Here is a 16,542-nt window from a genome sequence, read left to right on the forward strand (position 1 = left end):
CGTAAGTGTTAAGCAAGCCATTTTGGGTTCCTACACCTCAGTTCTACCTCTTGGAGGCAAAGCATTAAAAACTTACTCAAATGTGAGTTTATTTTAATTTCATAACTGTAGCCTTCATTGCCTTCAACGCTGTTTGTACTTCCTCCAAGTAGTTTTATACAGTCAAATTGTGGTGGTGCTGGAGTAGATATGTATTTCTATATCAAACGCATCAAACTTTCTAATTTTAGCCCCATTCAAAAACTGGACACCCCTGCCCACAACTGACACTTAAATTCCAAAAAGAGATTCTGTAATTTGTTTTCAAATGTTCATAAATTTCTATTTGACCTCTCCTCATAATAGCAATAATAAAATAAGTTGCTTTTTTTACAATTATTGCCTATGTGGAACAGAGGGATGATCCGAGTATGACTGGGAAAACATTTTTGAAGTGAAAACACAAAATTACATTTCAGAAAAAAGTAAGTCCAAATACATATTATACTATCACGCATACGATTATAGGATTCTAAAGACTTTTTTCTAGGAATACCAAGATAGACAAGGAACAATAAGCACTCACCTGTCTCTGCACCCTGGGAGAAGCAGTGTGTAATAATGAGAAGAGATCCTGGAGCAGAGTCAGCTGCTGAGCCAGATACTGCCGGCCTACATTGGAACCGCTCAATGCCAGAACCATTGACAGCAGCTCAAAGCAATAAGCGTCAGAAGAAGCATCTTCATCGTTAGGCTGCGAGTTGGCGTTCTCTTTGCTAGAGATGGCATGCTCCCATTCTTCACGCACACGGGTTGCTTCCATTCGTATGGCCTGGACTATATGAGCACACACCTATCCAAACAGAATCCAAATACACAGCAACAGTAATCCTTAAAAACTTTTAGAAGGCGAAAGAGATTGTGTTTTATGTACCTTCACAACTATGACTAAAATGGAAAGCCTGTGAAATTTGGCCTGTGCTTAACTTACTTTTCAACATAAATTCAAATGAAGAATAAAATTTACATTTAAATTTAGAGTAAAGATTAGATAAAATTCTTTAGAATTAAGATTTAGATTTAATACTGAATTTGCTCATCTTCATTCTGGAAAATTTTATTGAAATAAATCTTTTTTTATTGTAGTTCCTGCCTTTTAAATTGCTTTTTACATAGAATTCAGGTTAAAAAAGCTACACGCAAAAAAACCCAAAGAAACACATTTACGCAACACCCACAAAAGAAAAGGACTTATTGAAAGACTTAGTCTCTTGTTTAGTTTACTATTCAGGAAGCTTAAAAAATTTTAGAAACCATGTTTGCATTTTACCAATAGCGTGTCAAAAAGCATATTGAAGAGATTTTAAAGTTTGCTAAGATGGGTGACAAAAAAGTAGATTCTGCATGACCCACTAATCTAACAAACTTCAAAATGAAACTAATACCTCTTGTATTAGTTTGAAAAATCTTTACAGCAATGTTTGTCTTGTGATAGGTGTAATAAAGAGAATATAAAAGATGCTTTAGTTGGTATATTTAAAAAAATTAAGTATTCAAAAGAAAAAAACATACTCTAACTACTGCTTTATGTTAAGAAAAACAAAGATAAGTAAGAAAACCACAAACCCAAACTTTCACTGATTGCAGGAAGGAATAATTTAAAAAGGTAATCAGTGCATAGATTCTTAAGATTAAATTTTATCAAGCCTAAATACTTTTTGATGACAGACATGGGGAGAAAATATGTGCAAAACTAAGAATCTAAACTATCTCTGAACCTCTCCTAGAAATTTGAGAGGGTCTACTGTTATGCTATTATCAGCAAACATAAGTACCATTTACAACTCAATTATAAAACTTTTCTTTTAAAATTGAGTCTAACAGCATAGTTTTTTATCCTATTAAAATGGATTTTGTCAGTGTCAATCTCAGCAGATTTTTCATATAAAATGCACACACGTACTATTTAAAATGTAAACCAAAATTTGATTATGAAGAACACCAGAAGAAGTGAAAGTGTCAAGTAAAAGGTACTATATTCACTGAAAATGAGCACATTTATTACAACACACAAACATTTAATCCTCAAAGCATTTCAGAATGAACAAACCTGCTTCTGCAAATTTGTAAGTTTGCTCCGGCTGAATATGATCCCTACCATGTGCTCCTTCAGGTCTGCATCTGATGTTGCCTTCATAAAAAGCATATTTAATATTAGATCAAGAGTTTCAGGATTCAAGAGTTTCTTAATTACTGTAGCAATTAACATGGAATATCAACAAACTTTGTTCTAAAAATGTGTAGCTTTTTGTTACAGAGAAATAAGATATATAAGCAAGATCAATTTAACTATGGTTAATAAATACCTCTTAGATGTATTTACTTTCTTTCTCTCTATAAGAGGAAATTTGAGCATGAAATGAAATAGAATAATCAATAAGCAAAACAAGTGAAGTATAATTATCCAAGATTCAGCCTCTTCACGTAGCTTAACACAATCACTGATTAAGTCTTTGTAAAGCAGTGCACGGAATATACTTTTCAGTTTATATATTTCACAATAAAACAAACAGGGAACACACAATTAAGTTACCACACAGCAGGCATGAGAAAAGTACACTTTTACAAAACGAATAATTCAGTCATGGAACTTATTGCCACAAGGTACTGGGTAAAGCAAAACCATGTGTCATCTGAAAAACGAAATTACTTTCATTGAGGACAGTCCAGTTTTGGCTATTAAACATGACAGTCCAGATACAATGACCTTTTCAGGAACACTTCTTAAACTAATCCTTGCTGGAAGACAGGAGAATATACTAGGTAAAAGGATACTAGTGCGGTTTCTTAATACTTTTTCTCTAAACATCAACAGAGCCCCTCTTAAGGCACAAGATAATAGGCAAGAAGGACTTTAAGGTTGACCATTACTGCAGGTGTTAAGTACTTCTGTAATTGTAGGCATAATTTGAGCCACCATTGCTATGATGTTTCCATTAAACACATATGCTCCAATTATAATTTACTAATAAAAAAATCAATGATAATTTTTAAAAAATAAGCAATTGTTACATTTTACTTCTGTTTTGATCTGAAAATTAGGTAGCATAAGACATAGGACAAATACTGAAAATCATCCTGGATCATTTTTTCAGCAAAGTATTGATAGAATACAAATAAATACATTGTGTACTTTTTCTTCTCCTTCTGGGGAAGACAACAGTGCTTTTTCTTCTTGTTCTGGGGTTGGCTCAGCATCTCCGGAGATGAGTTTTCCAAATACCTGGAAGAAAGACAGTGACAATTAGCTTATCTCAAAGACAAACTTGTGCAGATGTGACATTTTACATTAAAACATAAAGCACTGAAAGTCTATGATTTATAGTAACTTTCACCGTATAACACATCATTAATTCCCACCTGGGATGTAATAAGTCGGAATACTCGCAGTGTCTCAGATTCACAGTTTCTTTGTTGAGCTACACTTGCAGAAATCTGGCCTGCTATTTTAATGCTTTCACCGTCTTTCCATCCAAGAATTTTCACTTGTCGAACTCTTAGTGTGTTCTCTGGACCCTTCAATTCAATTTTGATGATGTGATTATCACCCCCAGGAAGTTCGCTTGTTACCCAGCCAATATGTCTTGAATCCAAGTCTACCTATTAAACAGGAATATAAAGATGGGAACCGACATTACATCAAACAAAAAGTCACCTACCTCTAAAACAAACCCATCATATATCACTGGAACTAATACAGTATTTGATATGAAATTTTCATTCTGAAGAGTGAGACTAACATGCTTAATTATAAAATTACTCAACTTCATGATTTCAGATAAAAAAAATTTCTCAAACTTAAATGAAATTACATATACCCATTTATTGTCTTTAAAGCCTATTAAAAATAGTGGGCTATCTCTCCCTTTTATCCTCTAAGCAATAGTTCACATATTCAGAAAACCACTTTGAACTAATATTAACTTTTAATTAAAAAAAAAAAGCCACCAGAATTTATCTGAAAATATAGCACACTATTATCAGTACTTAAGTTATTCCATCCCTATTCACATAAACCCCTGCAAAAGAAATCTTAACTTTGTGAAAGTCTATGTCTGATATCCTTATCAAGAGATGCAGGACTTAATAATTGTAAGACAGACAGATGAACTATATCAAATTAATTTTAAAATAAATATGGTTTAAAAAAAAGAATGTAATTAACGTTATACGATTTCAACTGTGATGTCACTACTGGAATATAAAAACCAGTAGAGTGCAGTGCCTCACACCACTGCTCAGAGCCGAGGGGGCCTAAATTACACTTGGCCCTGAGCCAAATGAGCCCTTTCTTGCATCCATAGGGCCCAAAGACTCATTTATAACCAAGCTAATATTTGTTCTTTCCCATTTCTACACTAATTCTCAGTGTCTGCATTGACCTGTGCTGCAGCAGACAAGACTGACTTTTTTTTTTTTTTTTTTAAATATCAAGAGACAGAGGGTATGCATGAGTTAGGGTATGGTATGTTGGCGTGCTTGAAGATAAAAAACCTGTTGGAGAAGTGTCAAAAGATTGTTGAGCAAGGAGGGAGCAAAGCTGAATCAAGTCTTGCCTGTCTTCTGGGAGTAAACCAACCCTGGAAAAATGCCTGGGCACTGTGTTTGAGCAGGCAGAAACAAAGCTAGGGAGTGAGCTAACAGCTAAGCTGTATGAATGATCACAAGTCCAGCACCTGAGCTCTGCCGTGGCCTTCTCTTATTTAGCTGGATAGGTAGACATACCAAGTCAGTCTTCTCACAAAAAAATAATTCTCCAAGGAGGGAGGGGGAATCTATATTTTCTATCTAGATATATAGGCTCACGGACAATACGCCCACAAACTTTGTATCTGTCTACGTATATATACACACTCACACTTCACTGTTTAGTAAGAGCCCACTGTACCGAAGTTTAATTTCTTCAGATTTGTAACATCTTTTGGAGATTTATCTTTGCCTTAAATGCTCTCTGAGGATAAGAGGTAGAGAAAAGCAAACCATTCCTCTGTAGTGAGACAATGCTGCTTCTTGAAGAATTTTACCACTGACTGTCAATAATCCAAATAATAAAGTTTTGAGCCAAAATGGTAACTGCCTGCTTGAAACCTTAAATAACTTTGATGGGTCACATCAGTGTCAAAATACAAAACATTGTTCTCTGTGTAAAAACCATGCATCTATCATTTGGCTTAGCAACAGAAGTACAAAGATTGACTACCATTCTGAACTTGAGTCTCTGAACAGAAGTCTTCAGCTACCTGAAGTTGAGAACTAAAATGGCAGGGTAAAATGTGTGCTATAAACATGTATTAGACCATGTAACTAGAAAAACTCGGGTTGAGGATAAATAATTCTTCTCCTTCTCAGAGTGTTCTACTTCTCCTCACTCTTAAACTGCGTTTCTCTAGTGAAAAAATGATCCCATGAAGCAGATAAAAGGCAATGACAGTGCAACACTAAGAAGCCAGGCATCAGAATATCTAACAAGATGTAATACTACTTAATGCAATTATTTCAGGTATATTCTGATATAAGTACCCCTAAAAGAAACCAAACAGTTTATTGGACCTCTGCTATATGCAGCCAAAAAATCACAGCAATTTTTTAATGTCAACTGTTAAAATGTTTACCTGCTTTATTCTGCAGAGATCTTCTACTGCCTTGCCAGTTAGAAAGGTCATTGAAGTTACTTTGTTCTGCAACAAAGCAAAATAAGAACAAAATACTTCAACTGAGGACCATTGTGACTATTTCTTCCATATTAAGAGAGTACGTACATAAGAGAGAGACAAGTTGTTTCATTATGAAAATAAATTTTAAAAGTGATCAAAACCAAGGACAAAGAATTCCAAAGCACAGCTCTCAAAAAATAAACAAACTTGCTCCTCGTATGAAAACCTGTAGTTGAAATGAAGATATATTTGTAACATTACTGTACAGATCAATACACATGAATGTAGTAAGTTTGTCTCTTACTACAACCTCAGAAAAGGTTGTCTCTTTCTGGCAAGGCAATACAGTTCTGAGATACTCAGTTATGGCCTATCAGCATTATTATTATTGTAGATCAAGTTACTTAAATTAACCATGTTAGAATTTCCCTATATTTAACATTTCCATGTTTTACAAAGTATTATTACCCTGCATAAGATGAACTGAAGTGAAAAGGTAGAAATTTTGAGGTGAGACACAGTGGGCAGTTGTACTTTGTGGTAGTCAGAAGTCTAGAAAATAGTTTGGATTTTATGAAAACTCTTTATTTGAACAGGCCACTGAGAATTAAGTCTCCCAGCCTCAGGTTCACACAAACTCCAGATTCAGTTGAATTGGCCTGATCATATTAGGTACTGCTTTCAAAACCACAGGAATTAGAAACTTTATTTTGAAATGTGAGCTTCTGAATTAGAATTACAAACTGAACTGGACAAAGAAAAAGTGGTTCTTGATTGATGAATATATACAACTTTGACTATGCACCTTCAATGAGAGACATTTAATTTCATTTTCCTCTTACCCCAAGATCTCTGGAATTGTCTACATGAACACACACATAACGTGCGTTGATTCCTTTTACACAGTTAATTGTGATGTTTTTAGTTTTATTTTTATCTTCATCTCCTGACTCCCAGAATGTTTCTGTAGATCCATCTGTTAAGCTACCAATCATGGCAGGTCGGCTTGATGTTTTAATGTCAACAATGCTGGTTAGGTCTTTTAGACAAACCACTATACACAGTTCCTGTGAAAACAAATGAGATCATTTAAAATATCTGAAACCAAGCCCAAATACAGGCATTATTTATAATTTTTAAAATCATACAGACATATCTGTTCTGAGGAATATGCTCTCTGAATTAAAGAAATTCGTCATTTATTGGTTCAAATTATTCAGCCCTTTAAACCAGAGGAAATATTAATAGCTAACAGCATAATACATTAGTAAATGCCTAAATGTATGAAAAAATGGAAGAAAACACTTTAAAAATATTCATTAGGAGTACTAATTTGTGCTCTTCAGAATAACAGAACAAAAAAAAGACATAAGCAAGTAAAAACTGCAAGGACGCAGGATTTAAAAAATGAACGAACTCAATGAATCAAATGAATTAACTAAATGAACTGTAAGAGATCCCCAAACACTTTACTTGCAAACAAGCGCGTACAAGCACTGCTCCAAAATTTAGGTTTGCGTGATATACAGGCTGAGGAACAATATTTGAACCTCTAAAGCTAAATATGAGAATCTGAATATCAGCAACAAGATCCCAAACTGAGATATCTTCAAGGAAGTATGACATTGTGATAAAAGATGTTTTAATTCAAACAGAATGATTATAGGAAGTAGAGGCTATTCACAATTGACCTCTGCTTTTGAGAGAGAGGTGTAATACTTGCCTGATTCATGACTTCAAAACCAGACTGAACACTGATACTAAAACTCTCTTCACTATCTCCATCATCAGATTTAGACAAAATATTGTTGATATGATGAAAAACATTGCTCTGGTGCAGGAACTGGTGATCAGATTGTTTGAATTTGAGACTCCAGCACCTGAAAACACATTTAGTGGATTCTGAAATTTTGAAGATTCTTTAAAACGCATAACCTATCAGCAAAGCTATTAATAACATTTTTGCTTCTCCAAATGTTTTCTGTAAACCTTTAACTTCAAATTTTTGCAGGATCCTAAGTGCTTCTACGCATCTTTTTGAGGAAGGCAGGAATTTTAGTAGTGAATAGAATCACTATTATTCAATTTGTATCTTTGAGACAGATACACAGGAAAAAATTCAAACAGTTTAAGGATACTATTCAGATGACAGATTTCTAAGCAAAAGCCATTACACTACCATGCGCATACACACAGATACTACCGTATTATTCAATAATATGTATTTTTTCACAGTGGATACAGTACAGAATTTAAGAGCAACTACTTTTTTCTCTACAAAGTCTTTCATACTAGTATTTATATGTATAAACACACACACACATCTTTTACATATATCTTTCCTATGCATAAGGATACACATGCTCCTTTTCACACAGTCACATGAAGTTGTTTCAAACTTCCTATCAACATTGCAACATCTTTTAATCTATAATGTTACAACATTTCCAGCCTTCTAAGAATTTTCTTAATTTGTGCTTACCTTAAGGCCATTTGTTGTAATGCACTACCACTGGGAAGAGACATCATAAGGTCAGAGATTGTCTGGAGGAGGCGATGAAAAGTGTGGGGTAATGGGTGAGCCGCTTCACCAGCAATCACTATATCTGACAGAGGATGTTCACATACTCTTGTGTCTTTCTCCTAAGATATGAAGCAATTTGTATGTTGTTAACAGGCTTGCAGACAAAAGGTTAAATAAATAGAAATAAAATCGTTTATATTTTATTTAAGAGTAACTGCAACAATCGTATAATGAATGTGAACTTCAAAGCAGTTCCTGTCAGAGAATTTTTACAATAACAAGTTATACGTCAACACCAAACAAAGAATTCAGAAAGTATACTACCAGATATTTCTCATGATTTAAAAATGTGAAACATTAAGTTGCAATAACTTAACAACAACAACAAACCAACAAAAACCACACCCCTCCCCCCAAAAAATACCTCTAGAAAAATTAAGATATTCCAGCTGTTAATAACTTCTTTGAGCAGCAAAAACCAATCACAGCAAACTTGCTAATTAGCTAAGGCTATCAGCTGCTTTATTTCATTAGAGCTGTGAAAATAATGATTAAGGTGTGTCAGTATCAGAACAGCTGTGCTTTGGGAGCCAAGTTCCACTGTGCGGTGGGTACGAAGGCAGAGGACCAAAGAGGGTTAGGGCCAGCGAGATGTGTTATGGGGAAGAGTAGCGGAGAAAGAGGAGGTGGTACTGATTGTGATATCCTATTTCAGAAGGCAGTGAAAGATTGATCTATGAAGGATACAAACTGTTTCCTTTGCCTTCTAAACTGCTTTGTTTTTAAAAGAAAATCTGATCCTGCTTGAACCATGGAACCCAACTGCATGCCCCCAACATACTGACATCCAAAGCCAGATTCAAAATTATTATTTTAAACCCATTAAATTGTCTATGTGTATTCTTGGAAGTAGACTTCCCATGGATCTCGACTGCTTGAATGCCTAGAAATGCTGCAGTCTTATTTGAAATGAATTTTAGGCACCTGCTTACCTAGACAAGAATCATCAAACCAGACATTTCTCTGTATTTTCCTGGAGGATGTAATGTGGTAAAGTGTACTCAGCATATGAAGTAGGAAGCACGAGATTGAACTCTACGCCAAATATAATCAATTATTCAGAAAAAGTTCAAAGCCGAGGTATTCCCCTTCCCCCCAAGGATCCTATCTACACAGATAGCATCCTGCTCCCCCTGTCTCCTCTGCAGTTTAGTAATTCTTGCATTCTGTTTTGCTTTAGCAAGCACACTGCCCTTGAAGCTACACCTTATGCATTCAACCATATATGGTTCTAGATCCCCGTCCCCCATTTTTACAGAATTCATTACTGGGATTTCTCACCCTCTCCCAATATATTAATATAATATGTAAAAATATTTCACATAAGGAAATGAATCCCAGTTGTGGAAAAGCACCAAACTGCCTTGGATTTATTACGTTGTGTACGTATATTTAAATGGGTATTTTTATCATATGATCAGACTACTGAAGGAAGATGTTGTGGTTTGAATATACATCACCTGAATGATATTTAACAATTAGCTGAAAACTGTTGCCAGTGTCTTGTATGCCATAAAATTATTCATCCTAGCCAAGTGACCAAGGGGAATTTTTTTAAGTCCCTTCTTTGTTATATAAAAAGAGAAGCAGCATTCCCACCAGAGCAGAAGTGGCATATTTTGACATCCTTTCTAATCTTTATCTTCCAGTCAGTAATTATCCAAACTACAGCTAAGACAATATTTGTTTATTCTTTTATATAGTAAAGTTTCTTGTTTTGGAGGTTGACCGGCATAAGGACCAGTGGGAACACATTTCCCTCACTCTAGCAGTGGTTTTGATGGAGCAGTTGAAATTATTGGAGCCAAGCACAGAAACAATATTCAGAATATAATACGCAGAGCTACCGCAAATCAGCTTTAATGTAGACATGCAAGAATTTGGCACACTTGAAAATAAGTAAGTAGAATTATAAATATGCATGTTGATACAGTAGCATGGAAAAGCTGATATCCCACATAAAATTTAGGACAAGACTACAGTTGCTTTGTAAACAACTGTAGCAATGTACTAGGGCTGCAATGCTGAAAAGACTAATTTCAGAACTTCTCATTTCAAAGCTAGATTAGATTTGAAGTGATAAAAATTACCCTGGTTTACTAGCAGGACTAGCATGATTTCTTGAGCTATTCATTGTGGACATGATAAGGTTTTCAGTCAGAGCTAAATCCGAAAGAGGTTGTATGAAGACACCTTTTGGAAGAGTGATATGCTAGACTATATATTTTACATAGTACATTTTCAGAACTAACTATAGATTTTTCTTAAATCACTAAATTAACTATATCTAGTATATACATAATCACTTATATATGTAATTATTTTCATATATATATATATAATTACTTAAATCAACTGTAGATTTTCAGACTTAACTATAGACTTTTCTTAAAGCACTGAAAGACACAGTGGACCAACAGAAAATATTTTTCAGAGAAGCTTTGTTCTTTTCTCTCTTCTTTTTGGGGAAGCAAAGGAAGAATAAAAACCAAACTAAATTTTTTTGTTACTGGATTAGCAATGTGCTTGTGCTTTTTTTTTTTTTCTTCTTTCCCATGAGTACTCACCAAAATAATGCATTAAAAGACTGTAATTCACCATCACATAAAATTTGGTAATTTTAGAAGAAAAGTTAATCTATGACTATCAAAAGAGTTCAACTACAATTTAAGACTAAGAATTTTCATTCCATAATTACAGTTCTGTTTCACAGAGAGAGGATTAAGGTTTGGGTTTTTGTGTGTGTGTGGTTTTTTTTTTTAAACCACATAATAAAAATATTTCTAAATTGACTACAAATTCAACAGTGATACTGTATTTACGAAAGGAATGCTGAACCTCACTTACTTGTTCTGCATTTTCTTTATTTGATTTATTTTCTTCATCCTCCTCTTCTTCAGGCTCTACAGGTGCAGGAGTCAGGGAAGCCACAAAATGCCACAAAATATCATGAAGAGAAGTTGTTTGAATGACATTACAAAGAAGCCAGTTGAAAGCCTAAAGTAAAATACACACAAGGAGTTACCTATTGGTTAAGCAAACCTGGACTAAAACCATTTCTTAAACCATTTATGTAAGGAGGTGCACTGATGCTTTTGGACAGGCAAATTATAATGCAGAGGTCTTCAAGTAAGACACATTGCTCTGTAGCTAAAACAGTTTCTTAAAATGACAACTATATTACAGAGGACACAGGAAAGTAATTCACAAACAGCGTACACAAAAATAAGTTCTTTGAAAAAAACTTTAAGGATGAAAAAGCAAAGTTCGTAGGTATTTTCAGAGATTATTACAGGATAAAGTGGCAGGACTCCTTCCTATTCAAATCAGTTAACAAAGTAAAGGTCCTTTTTAATTTAGTACTCTGTAAGCTGAGATTTGGTTTCCTTGTTTGGTCTCTGCCATTGACTGAATTAATCCAACAATTCAACGACTTCCAAAAAAAAAAAAAAAAAATCAACATAGTGGGGAGAAAAGGGTTTTTAAAAATTCTAACATTCTTATAGTCTTCTAAAAGCTGCAATACTTCTGCACATTGATGTTTGGAAATTTGACGGGTAGTGATTAATGGTAGAGGTGTGTTTTTTACTTTATCTGAGAAAATCCACCTATATTTTCACACAAATACTTGTTACAAATACTTGAAAAATACCTATGCTGTATATAAGTTCAGAAGAAACTTTACTAAAGCTTAGCTGATATTAAAAAAATTGCCTCAGTGAGGATCCCACTTGCAGCTTTTATTGAAGCAACTGATCTTTAATGGATCTTTTGGTTGCTCATTCACTATCTACATAACAGGGGTAGCATTCACCCATCTCAGAAGGAAGCTGTGAAATATCTAGATATTACTAGGACCAAAACAATTCTAAAGAAAGAATACTCAGTCCAAGATTTGAAAAAGGAATGGCAAGTAAGAACAGGAAGATGCTGAGCAAATGAGGAGAAAACAGTATTTGTATAATTGATTTTTGCAGCCTTAATAATATTCTTTTATCAGAGATTTTCTACACAACAGATAAACTATTGGAGAAGGTTTACAGGCAATACTTTTGTATTTATAACTTTTAGAGTTAATAACACAAGTGAACTTTTAGAATAGGTTTACTGCACATCACAAAATAATTTCTTTTTTGATTTTTTAATCTATATAAAAATTCTTTAAAAAAATTATGAGACAGAATTTACAAATGTCTTATTTTAATCATAAAAGGTCCATTAGTACATTAATACCTCCATGGCAAAGACTCGGCAAGCAGATTTCCGTAAGGCTTGTTTCATTGCTATTTCAAGTCCTTCCAGATCATGATGCTGGATTACAAATGCCAATACTGGCCACTGGAAATTTCTCTCTCCTTTGGAAAGAGAGCTGTGGGCGGAGATTAACCGAGAAAGTTCAGGAGATGGATGTCTCAGGAGAGAGGACCCCACTTCTATTCAAAAGCATAAAAATATGCATACATTAGATTCTTTCTGCATTTTAATTTTATAGCCACAGTAAAAATAAAAAGCAATAGAGCAATCTTAGAATTTATATTTTGGTTCATTTTTTCTATGAGAAAAATGCATTAAAAAAAGCAATTTGGAAAAAAGATGCTTCAACTGAGAAAGACAATACCACTTAAACCTTTAAATCAAACACAAAAGATGCACCGCAAATTTCAGAATCGCAGCAATTTCTGATCTGTTCTTAAACTAATCCCGTGCAGATTAACAAACAGCTAATGCTTATTAATAAACAGAAATAAAAGCCATTACATGTATTTATAAAAATGTATATTTGTCTACAGTTTCCAAGGAGAACTGTAAATCCAATGCCGTATTCTCAAATATGTTTTCACTGCTTCTGATGTCTGTGCTCTTACCTGCATCTCCACTGTTGACTCGTCTCCTAGGAATTGCCTTTACACGTGCTGGCAAAATTGAGTGCTGTTTGTCATATTCTGATGCAACAACTGAATATGATCTTTGAAAGACTGTACGCTTTGCAAGATCTGTATCTGTTATTGGACTTGTTTCCAAACTACAAAAAAATCAGTGAAGTTATAGACCCATTAATGAATATATAAAGTATACTTGAATTATATATAAATATTAAACAAAGACACATGCATTTCATAACGACAATGCTACTACTGCATGAAAGTTTGTCTTATGTACCTAATAACTGTTTAAATGCTGGAAAAGAAGGAACACGTGTTAGAATTACACATGGTGAAAAAGCATGCAAGTGCTTTATAAACAAATGTAATGATGTACATGGTAAGTTCCAAGAATTTCGGTATTTTTTAGAGAGAATACAAACATTCAGATCATGCCTGAATTGAAGTTTCAGACCAAATTTGCCCTGAGAATGCACGTGAAAACATCTATGAAGTGAATTTTTAATATGCAAGCCAACTGAAATTTAGAACTTTATGTGAAGTAAAAGTTTCTAACATCATTAGCCTTAAAGCCAATTTTCAATTGCTACGGCTACGCCTCTGACATGTTTTACTCCTTACCTTCAGTGGACTTCTTACAGTCTGCAGAAGAACTCCCAGCTTATGCTGTCCCTATAGGCCTCAGGAGACCATGGTGTCCACAGTTTTAATAAAGGAATATACCAATACGATGCACTCTTAAGGAGTTTTGTTAGAAAAGTTCTATTTCTGAAAAGACTACATTGTAGATTGTAGTATTCCAATAAACTGTTTTTGCAGTCAGTATAGAATATAACAGATTGAAATAAAAACAGATTAAAAGCAAGTTTTCTCTTCATTACTTCCTCATTATAATATGAGGAATCACTGTTTGACATCTGAAAACACCGAGCATCTAAGTTGATTCCAGACTATTATTAAGTAACAGCAAGAGCCTTTTTTCCCCTGGCAAAACAAAAAATTCTGTAATTGCTTGAATTAGATCATAGTAAACTTAATGAGATAAGAAACTAGCTTAACCTGATAGAAACCATCTAGCACTCTCAGTCCTAGATAGCATTAAGTTGTCATTTCTTCAGTGACATTTTAACTTCCCACAGAAAGAAGCAGCAACATTTGCTTTGAAAAATGTAAGGTAACAAAATCCCCTCTTGTTCAAACTTCCCTTCAGAATGAAATCCTGAAAGGAGGATAACAGCTACTTCCTTTCAAAAAGGCCGTTAATCTGCACTACAGTCAGTTGTGTTACAGAATAGCAATACAGAGGAAAAAAAATTGCTACATTTTCAAGGAGTTTGCAACAGCTATGGTCCTTGGACCATTGCTCTTTAGATCACGTCTTCAGTTCTGCAGTTCTGGAGATTCTGGAAAAATTGTATTTGTCTCTATGGGGAAATAAGAGATTGACTTGGGCTGATCTGATACTTTAGCCACTTAACTACAGCAATGTTTTCCCCTTTTTTTTTTTTCTTAAATTGGTGTTATGCTAATGCTTCAGCATTTTTATGTAGTACCTAGAATTACAAGGAAGTACCTTGGGGGCATAGATTTCATGTTACTCTCTGGCTCTTCAAAGACATTAGGGCTTGCATCAGGAGTAACTGAGATGTACGGTGCAGGTACTGAAGTTGAGCGCAGGTACCTCATCTCATCCTGGAAGAGGTTGTCGTCCTGGTACCCAACAAAATTTTCATGATGATGCCTAGATCAAATTAGATTTTAAAATTAGGATTAAGGGTTACAAGTTCCTGAAACACACACATACACAGAAGTCCTTTGCCAATACATTTAGCCAGCCAACGCCATCCATTTACTCTTCACCTAACACATTTCAGCTGGTTGTGACTTACAAGTGTTAATGGAAAATATAATGTCATTTTCAACTAAAACGGAGTAGGGATCACCCTTTGCTATCTTTTAGTATTTTCATTATGTATTTCCATTATGTGTTTTAAGCGTAATTGTCTACCCATCATAAACATGAGATACTACAGTGAAATCCTCTTAGAAATACCAAGTAAGCACAAGTCTTCTGGTTTCCTTCTTACTGTTTTTAACTGTGAAGAGAGAAGAGTAGCACACGTCTGCTACTAACACACTCAGTTAAACTCTTCAGGAAATTCTAAATTCTTTGGATAGAAACTAAACTGTTGTTAAAAAATATTTAGCATCAAAAAGCTACTCAGGGTGTATCTGACACTGGGAGCAAATACAAGCTAAGAAATTGAACAAGATCATGGCAACGGAAGAGAAAGAAGAACAAAGATCATAAAGAATCAGGAAAATATGTATTTTTCTATGCAAGTTTTAGTTTAGTTTATATACACATTTTTATCCAACGCTATAAATAGGTAAGTATTAAAATCAATATTCATAAACTTCCTTTAATTACCTTGCTAAAGTCTGTAGATAGAGACATGGCATTTTAATGGGAAAGTCTTCAGAAATTCCTTCTTTGACACTGGGAAGCTGAGATTGGAATGCTTTTGCAGGGTGATAGCAGAGGATACTGGGCTCAGCAGCACTACTCAGCGACAGCAAATACAGTGCATTGGCTTTAATCACTTGATGAGCTTCCATAGTTGGCAAGGCACGAGGAGTCTTAACTTGCATTGGTTTTCTCCTAGATTGTTTAATCTAGGGAAATTTAAAAAAAAGGTGTATTTAAATTATACTTCATCACAGGAAAAGCTGACAATGTAACTTATAACAAAGCTGCTTGATTCTTCCTGTTATTAAATGTTTTCTATTACAAAATGGCACTTCTGTTATTTTCATAACTTTGCAAACTTTTAATAAACAGCTGAAAGTTTTAATGTTTGCCTCAGGATTAATTTTGTGTGCAAAAGGTTTCAATAAATTTCATTTAAAAAATAAAGTTAAATTAGCATTGTTCTGCTTATCTTAAAACCTCAACATATTTGTATACTTTAAGCAAGAATTTGAAATTGATCACGGAAGATGAATATAAGAACACTTTTTGTACCGTTCCCATTAAAAATTGCTCTAGCTTGCCCAGTGTTTGGCATCTGTACCCAATGATCTGGATGATTAAGATCATTAAAGAAAGTGTAAACATATAAAAGTCAAAACAGTATTCATATTTCAGTAAACAAACAAAACAGAATTCAAAGTTAAATAAACTGACACATACTTTAAAAATATTAGGTACCACATCCTATGCTGCAGTTGTATTGGGATAAAAAATAAAATTACTTTACAAATTTGAAAACACTACCATCTGAAGGGAAGAAATTTGATCAGAAGTAATCAGCAAAGTTTCTATCTTATTATTTTAAACCTATCAATGACATAAGTGGATATTCCAAAACCTTCCAAAATT

General features: G+C 34.2%; 1 protein-coding gene across 22 annotated transcripts in view; it reads right to left on the minus strand.

Moving 5' to 3' along the window:
• The window catches only part of MYCBP2 (MYC binding protein 2), a 210,179-nt gene that overhangs the window by 20,742 nt on the left and 172,895 nt on the right, over nt 1–16,542 (minus strand). For 20 of the 22 annotated variants that reach the window (XR_012773473.1, XM_075488504.1, XM_075488539.1 and 17 more), the window contains 13 exons: nt 15,592–15,836; nt 14,734–14,901; nt 13,143–13,300; nt 12,511–12,710; nt 11,125–11,274; nt 8,176–8,336; nt 7,417–7,573; nt 6,536–6,760; nt 5,652–5,717; nt 3,400–3,639; nt 3,164–3,262; nt 2,090–2,170; nt 566–832 (listed from right to left, as the gene is read on the minus strand). Coding sequence is in view for 21 of the 22 variants with exons in the window: in XM_075488504.1 (XP_075344619.1) it covers nt 566–832; nt 2,090–2,170; nt 3,164–3,262; nt 3,400–3,639; nt 5,652–5,717; nt 6,536–6,760; nt 7,417–7,573; nt 8,176–8,336; nt 11,125–11,274; nt 12,511–12,710; nt 13,143–13,300; nt 14,734–14,901; nt 15,592–15,836 (2,217 nt within the window). In the remaining variant the exon portion in view is untranslated. The remainder of the gene's footprint in view (nt 1–565; nt 833–2,089; nt 2,171–3,163; nt 3,263–3,399; nt 3,640–5,651; nt 5,718–6,535; nt 6,761–7,416; nt 7,574–8,175; nt 8,337–11,124; nt 11,275–12,510; nt 12,711–13,142; nt 13,301–14,733; nt 14,902–15,591; nt 15,837–16,542) is intronic. The other 2 variants (XM_075488604.1, XM_075488447.1) reach the window with 1 other exon arrangement.

This window comes from Mycteria americana, chromosome 1 (genome assembly GCF_035582795.1).
Source record: "Mycteria americana isolate JAX WOST 10 ecotype Jacksonville Zoo and Gardens chromosome 1, USCA_MyAme_1.0, whole genome shotgun sequence".
In the NCBI taxonomy this organism is placed as follows: domain Eukaryota; kingdom Metazoa; phylum Chordata; class Aves; order Ciconiiformes; family Ciconiidae; genus Mycteria; species Mycteria americana.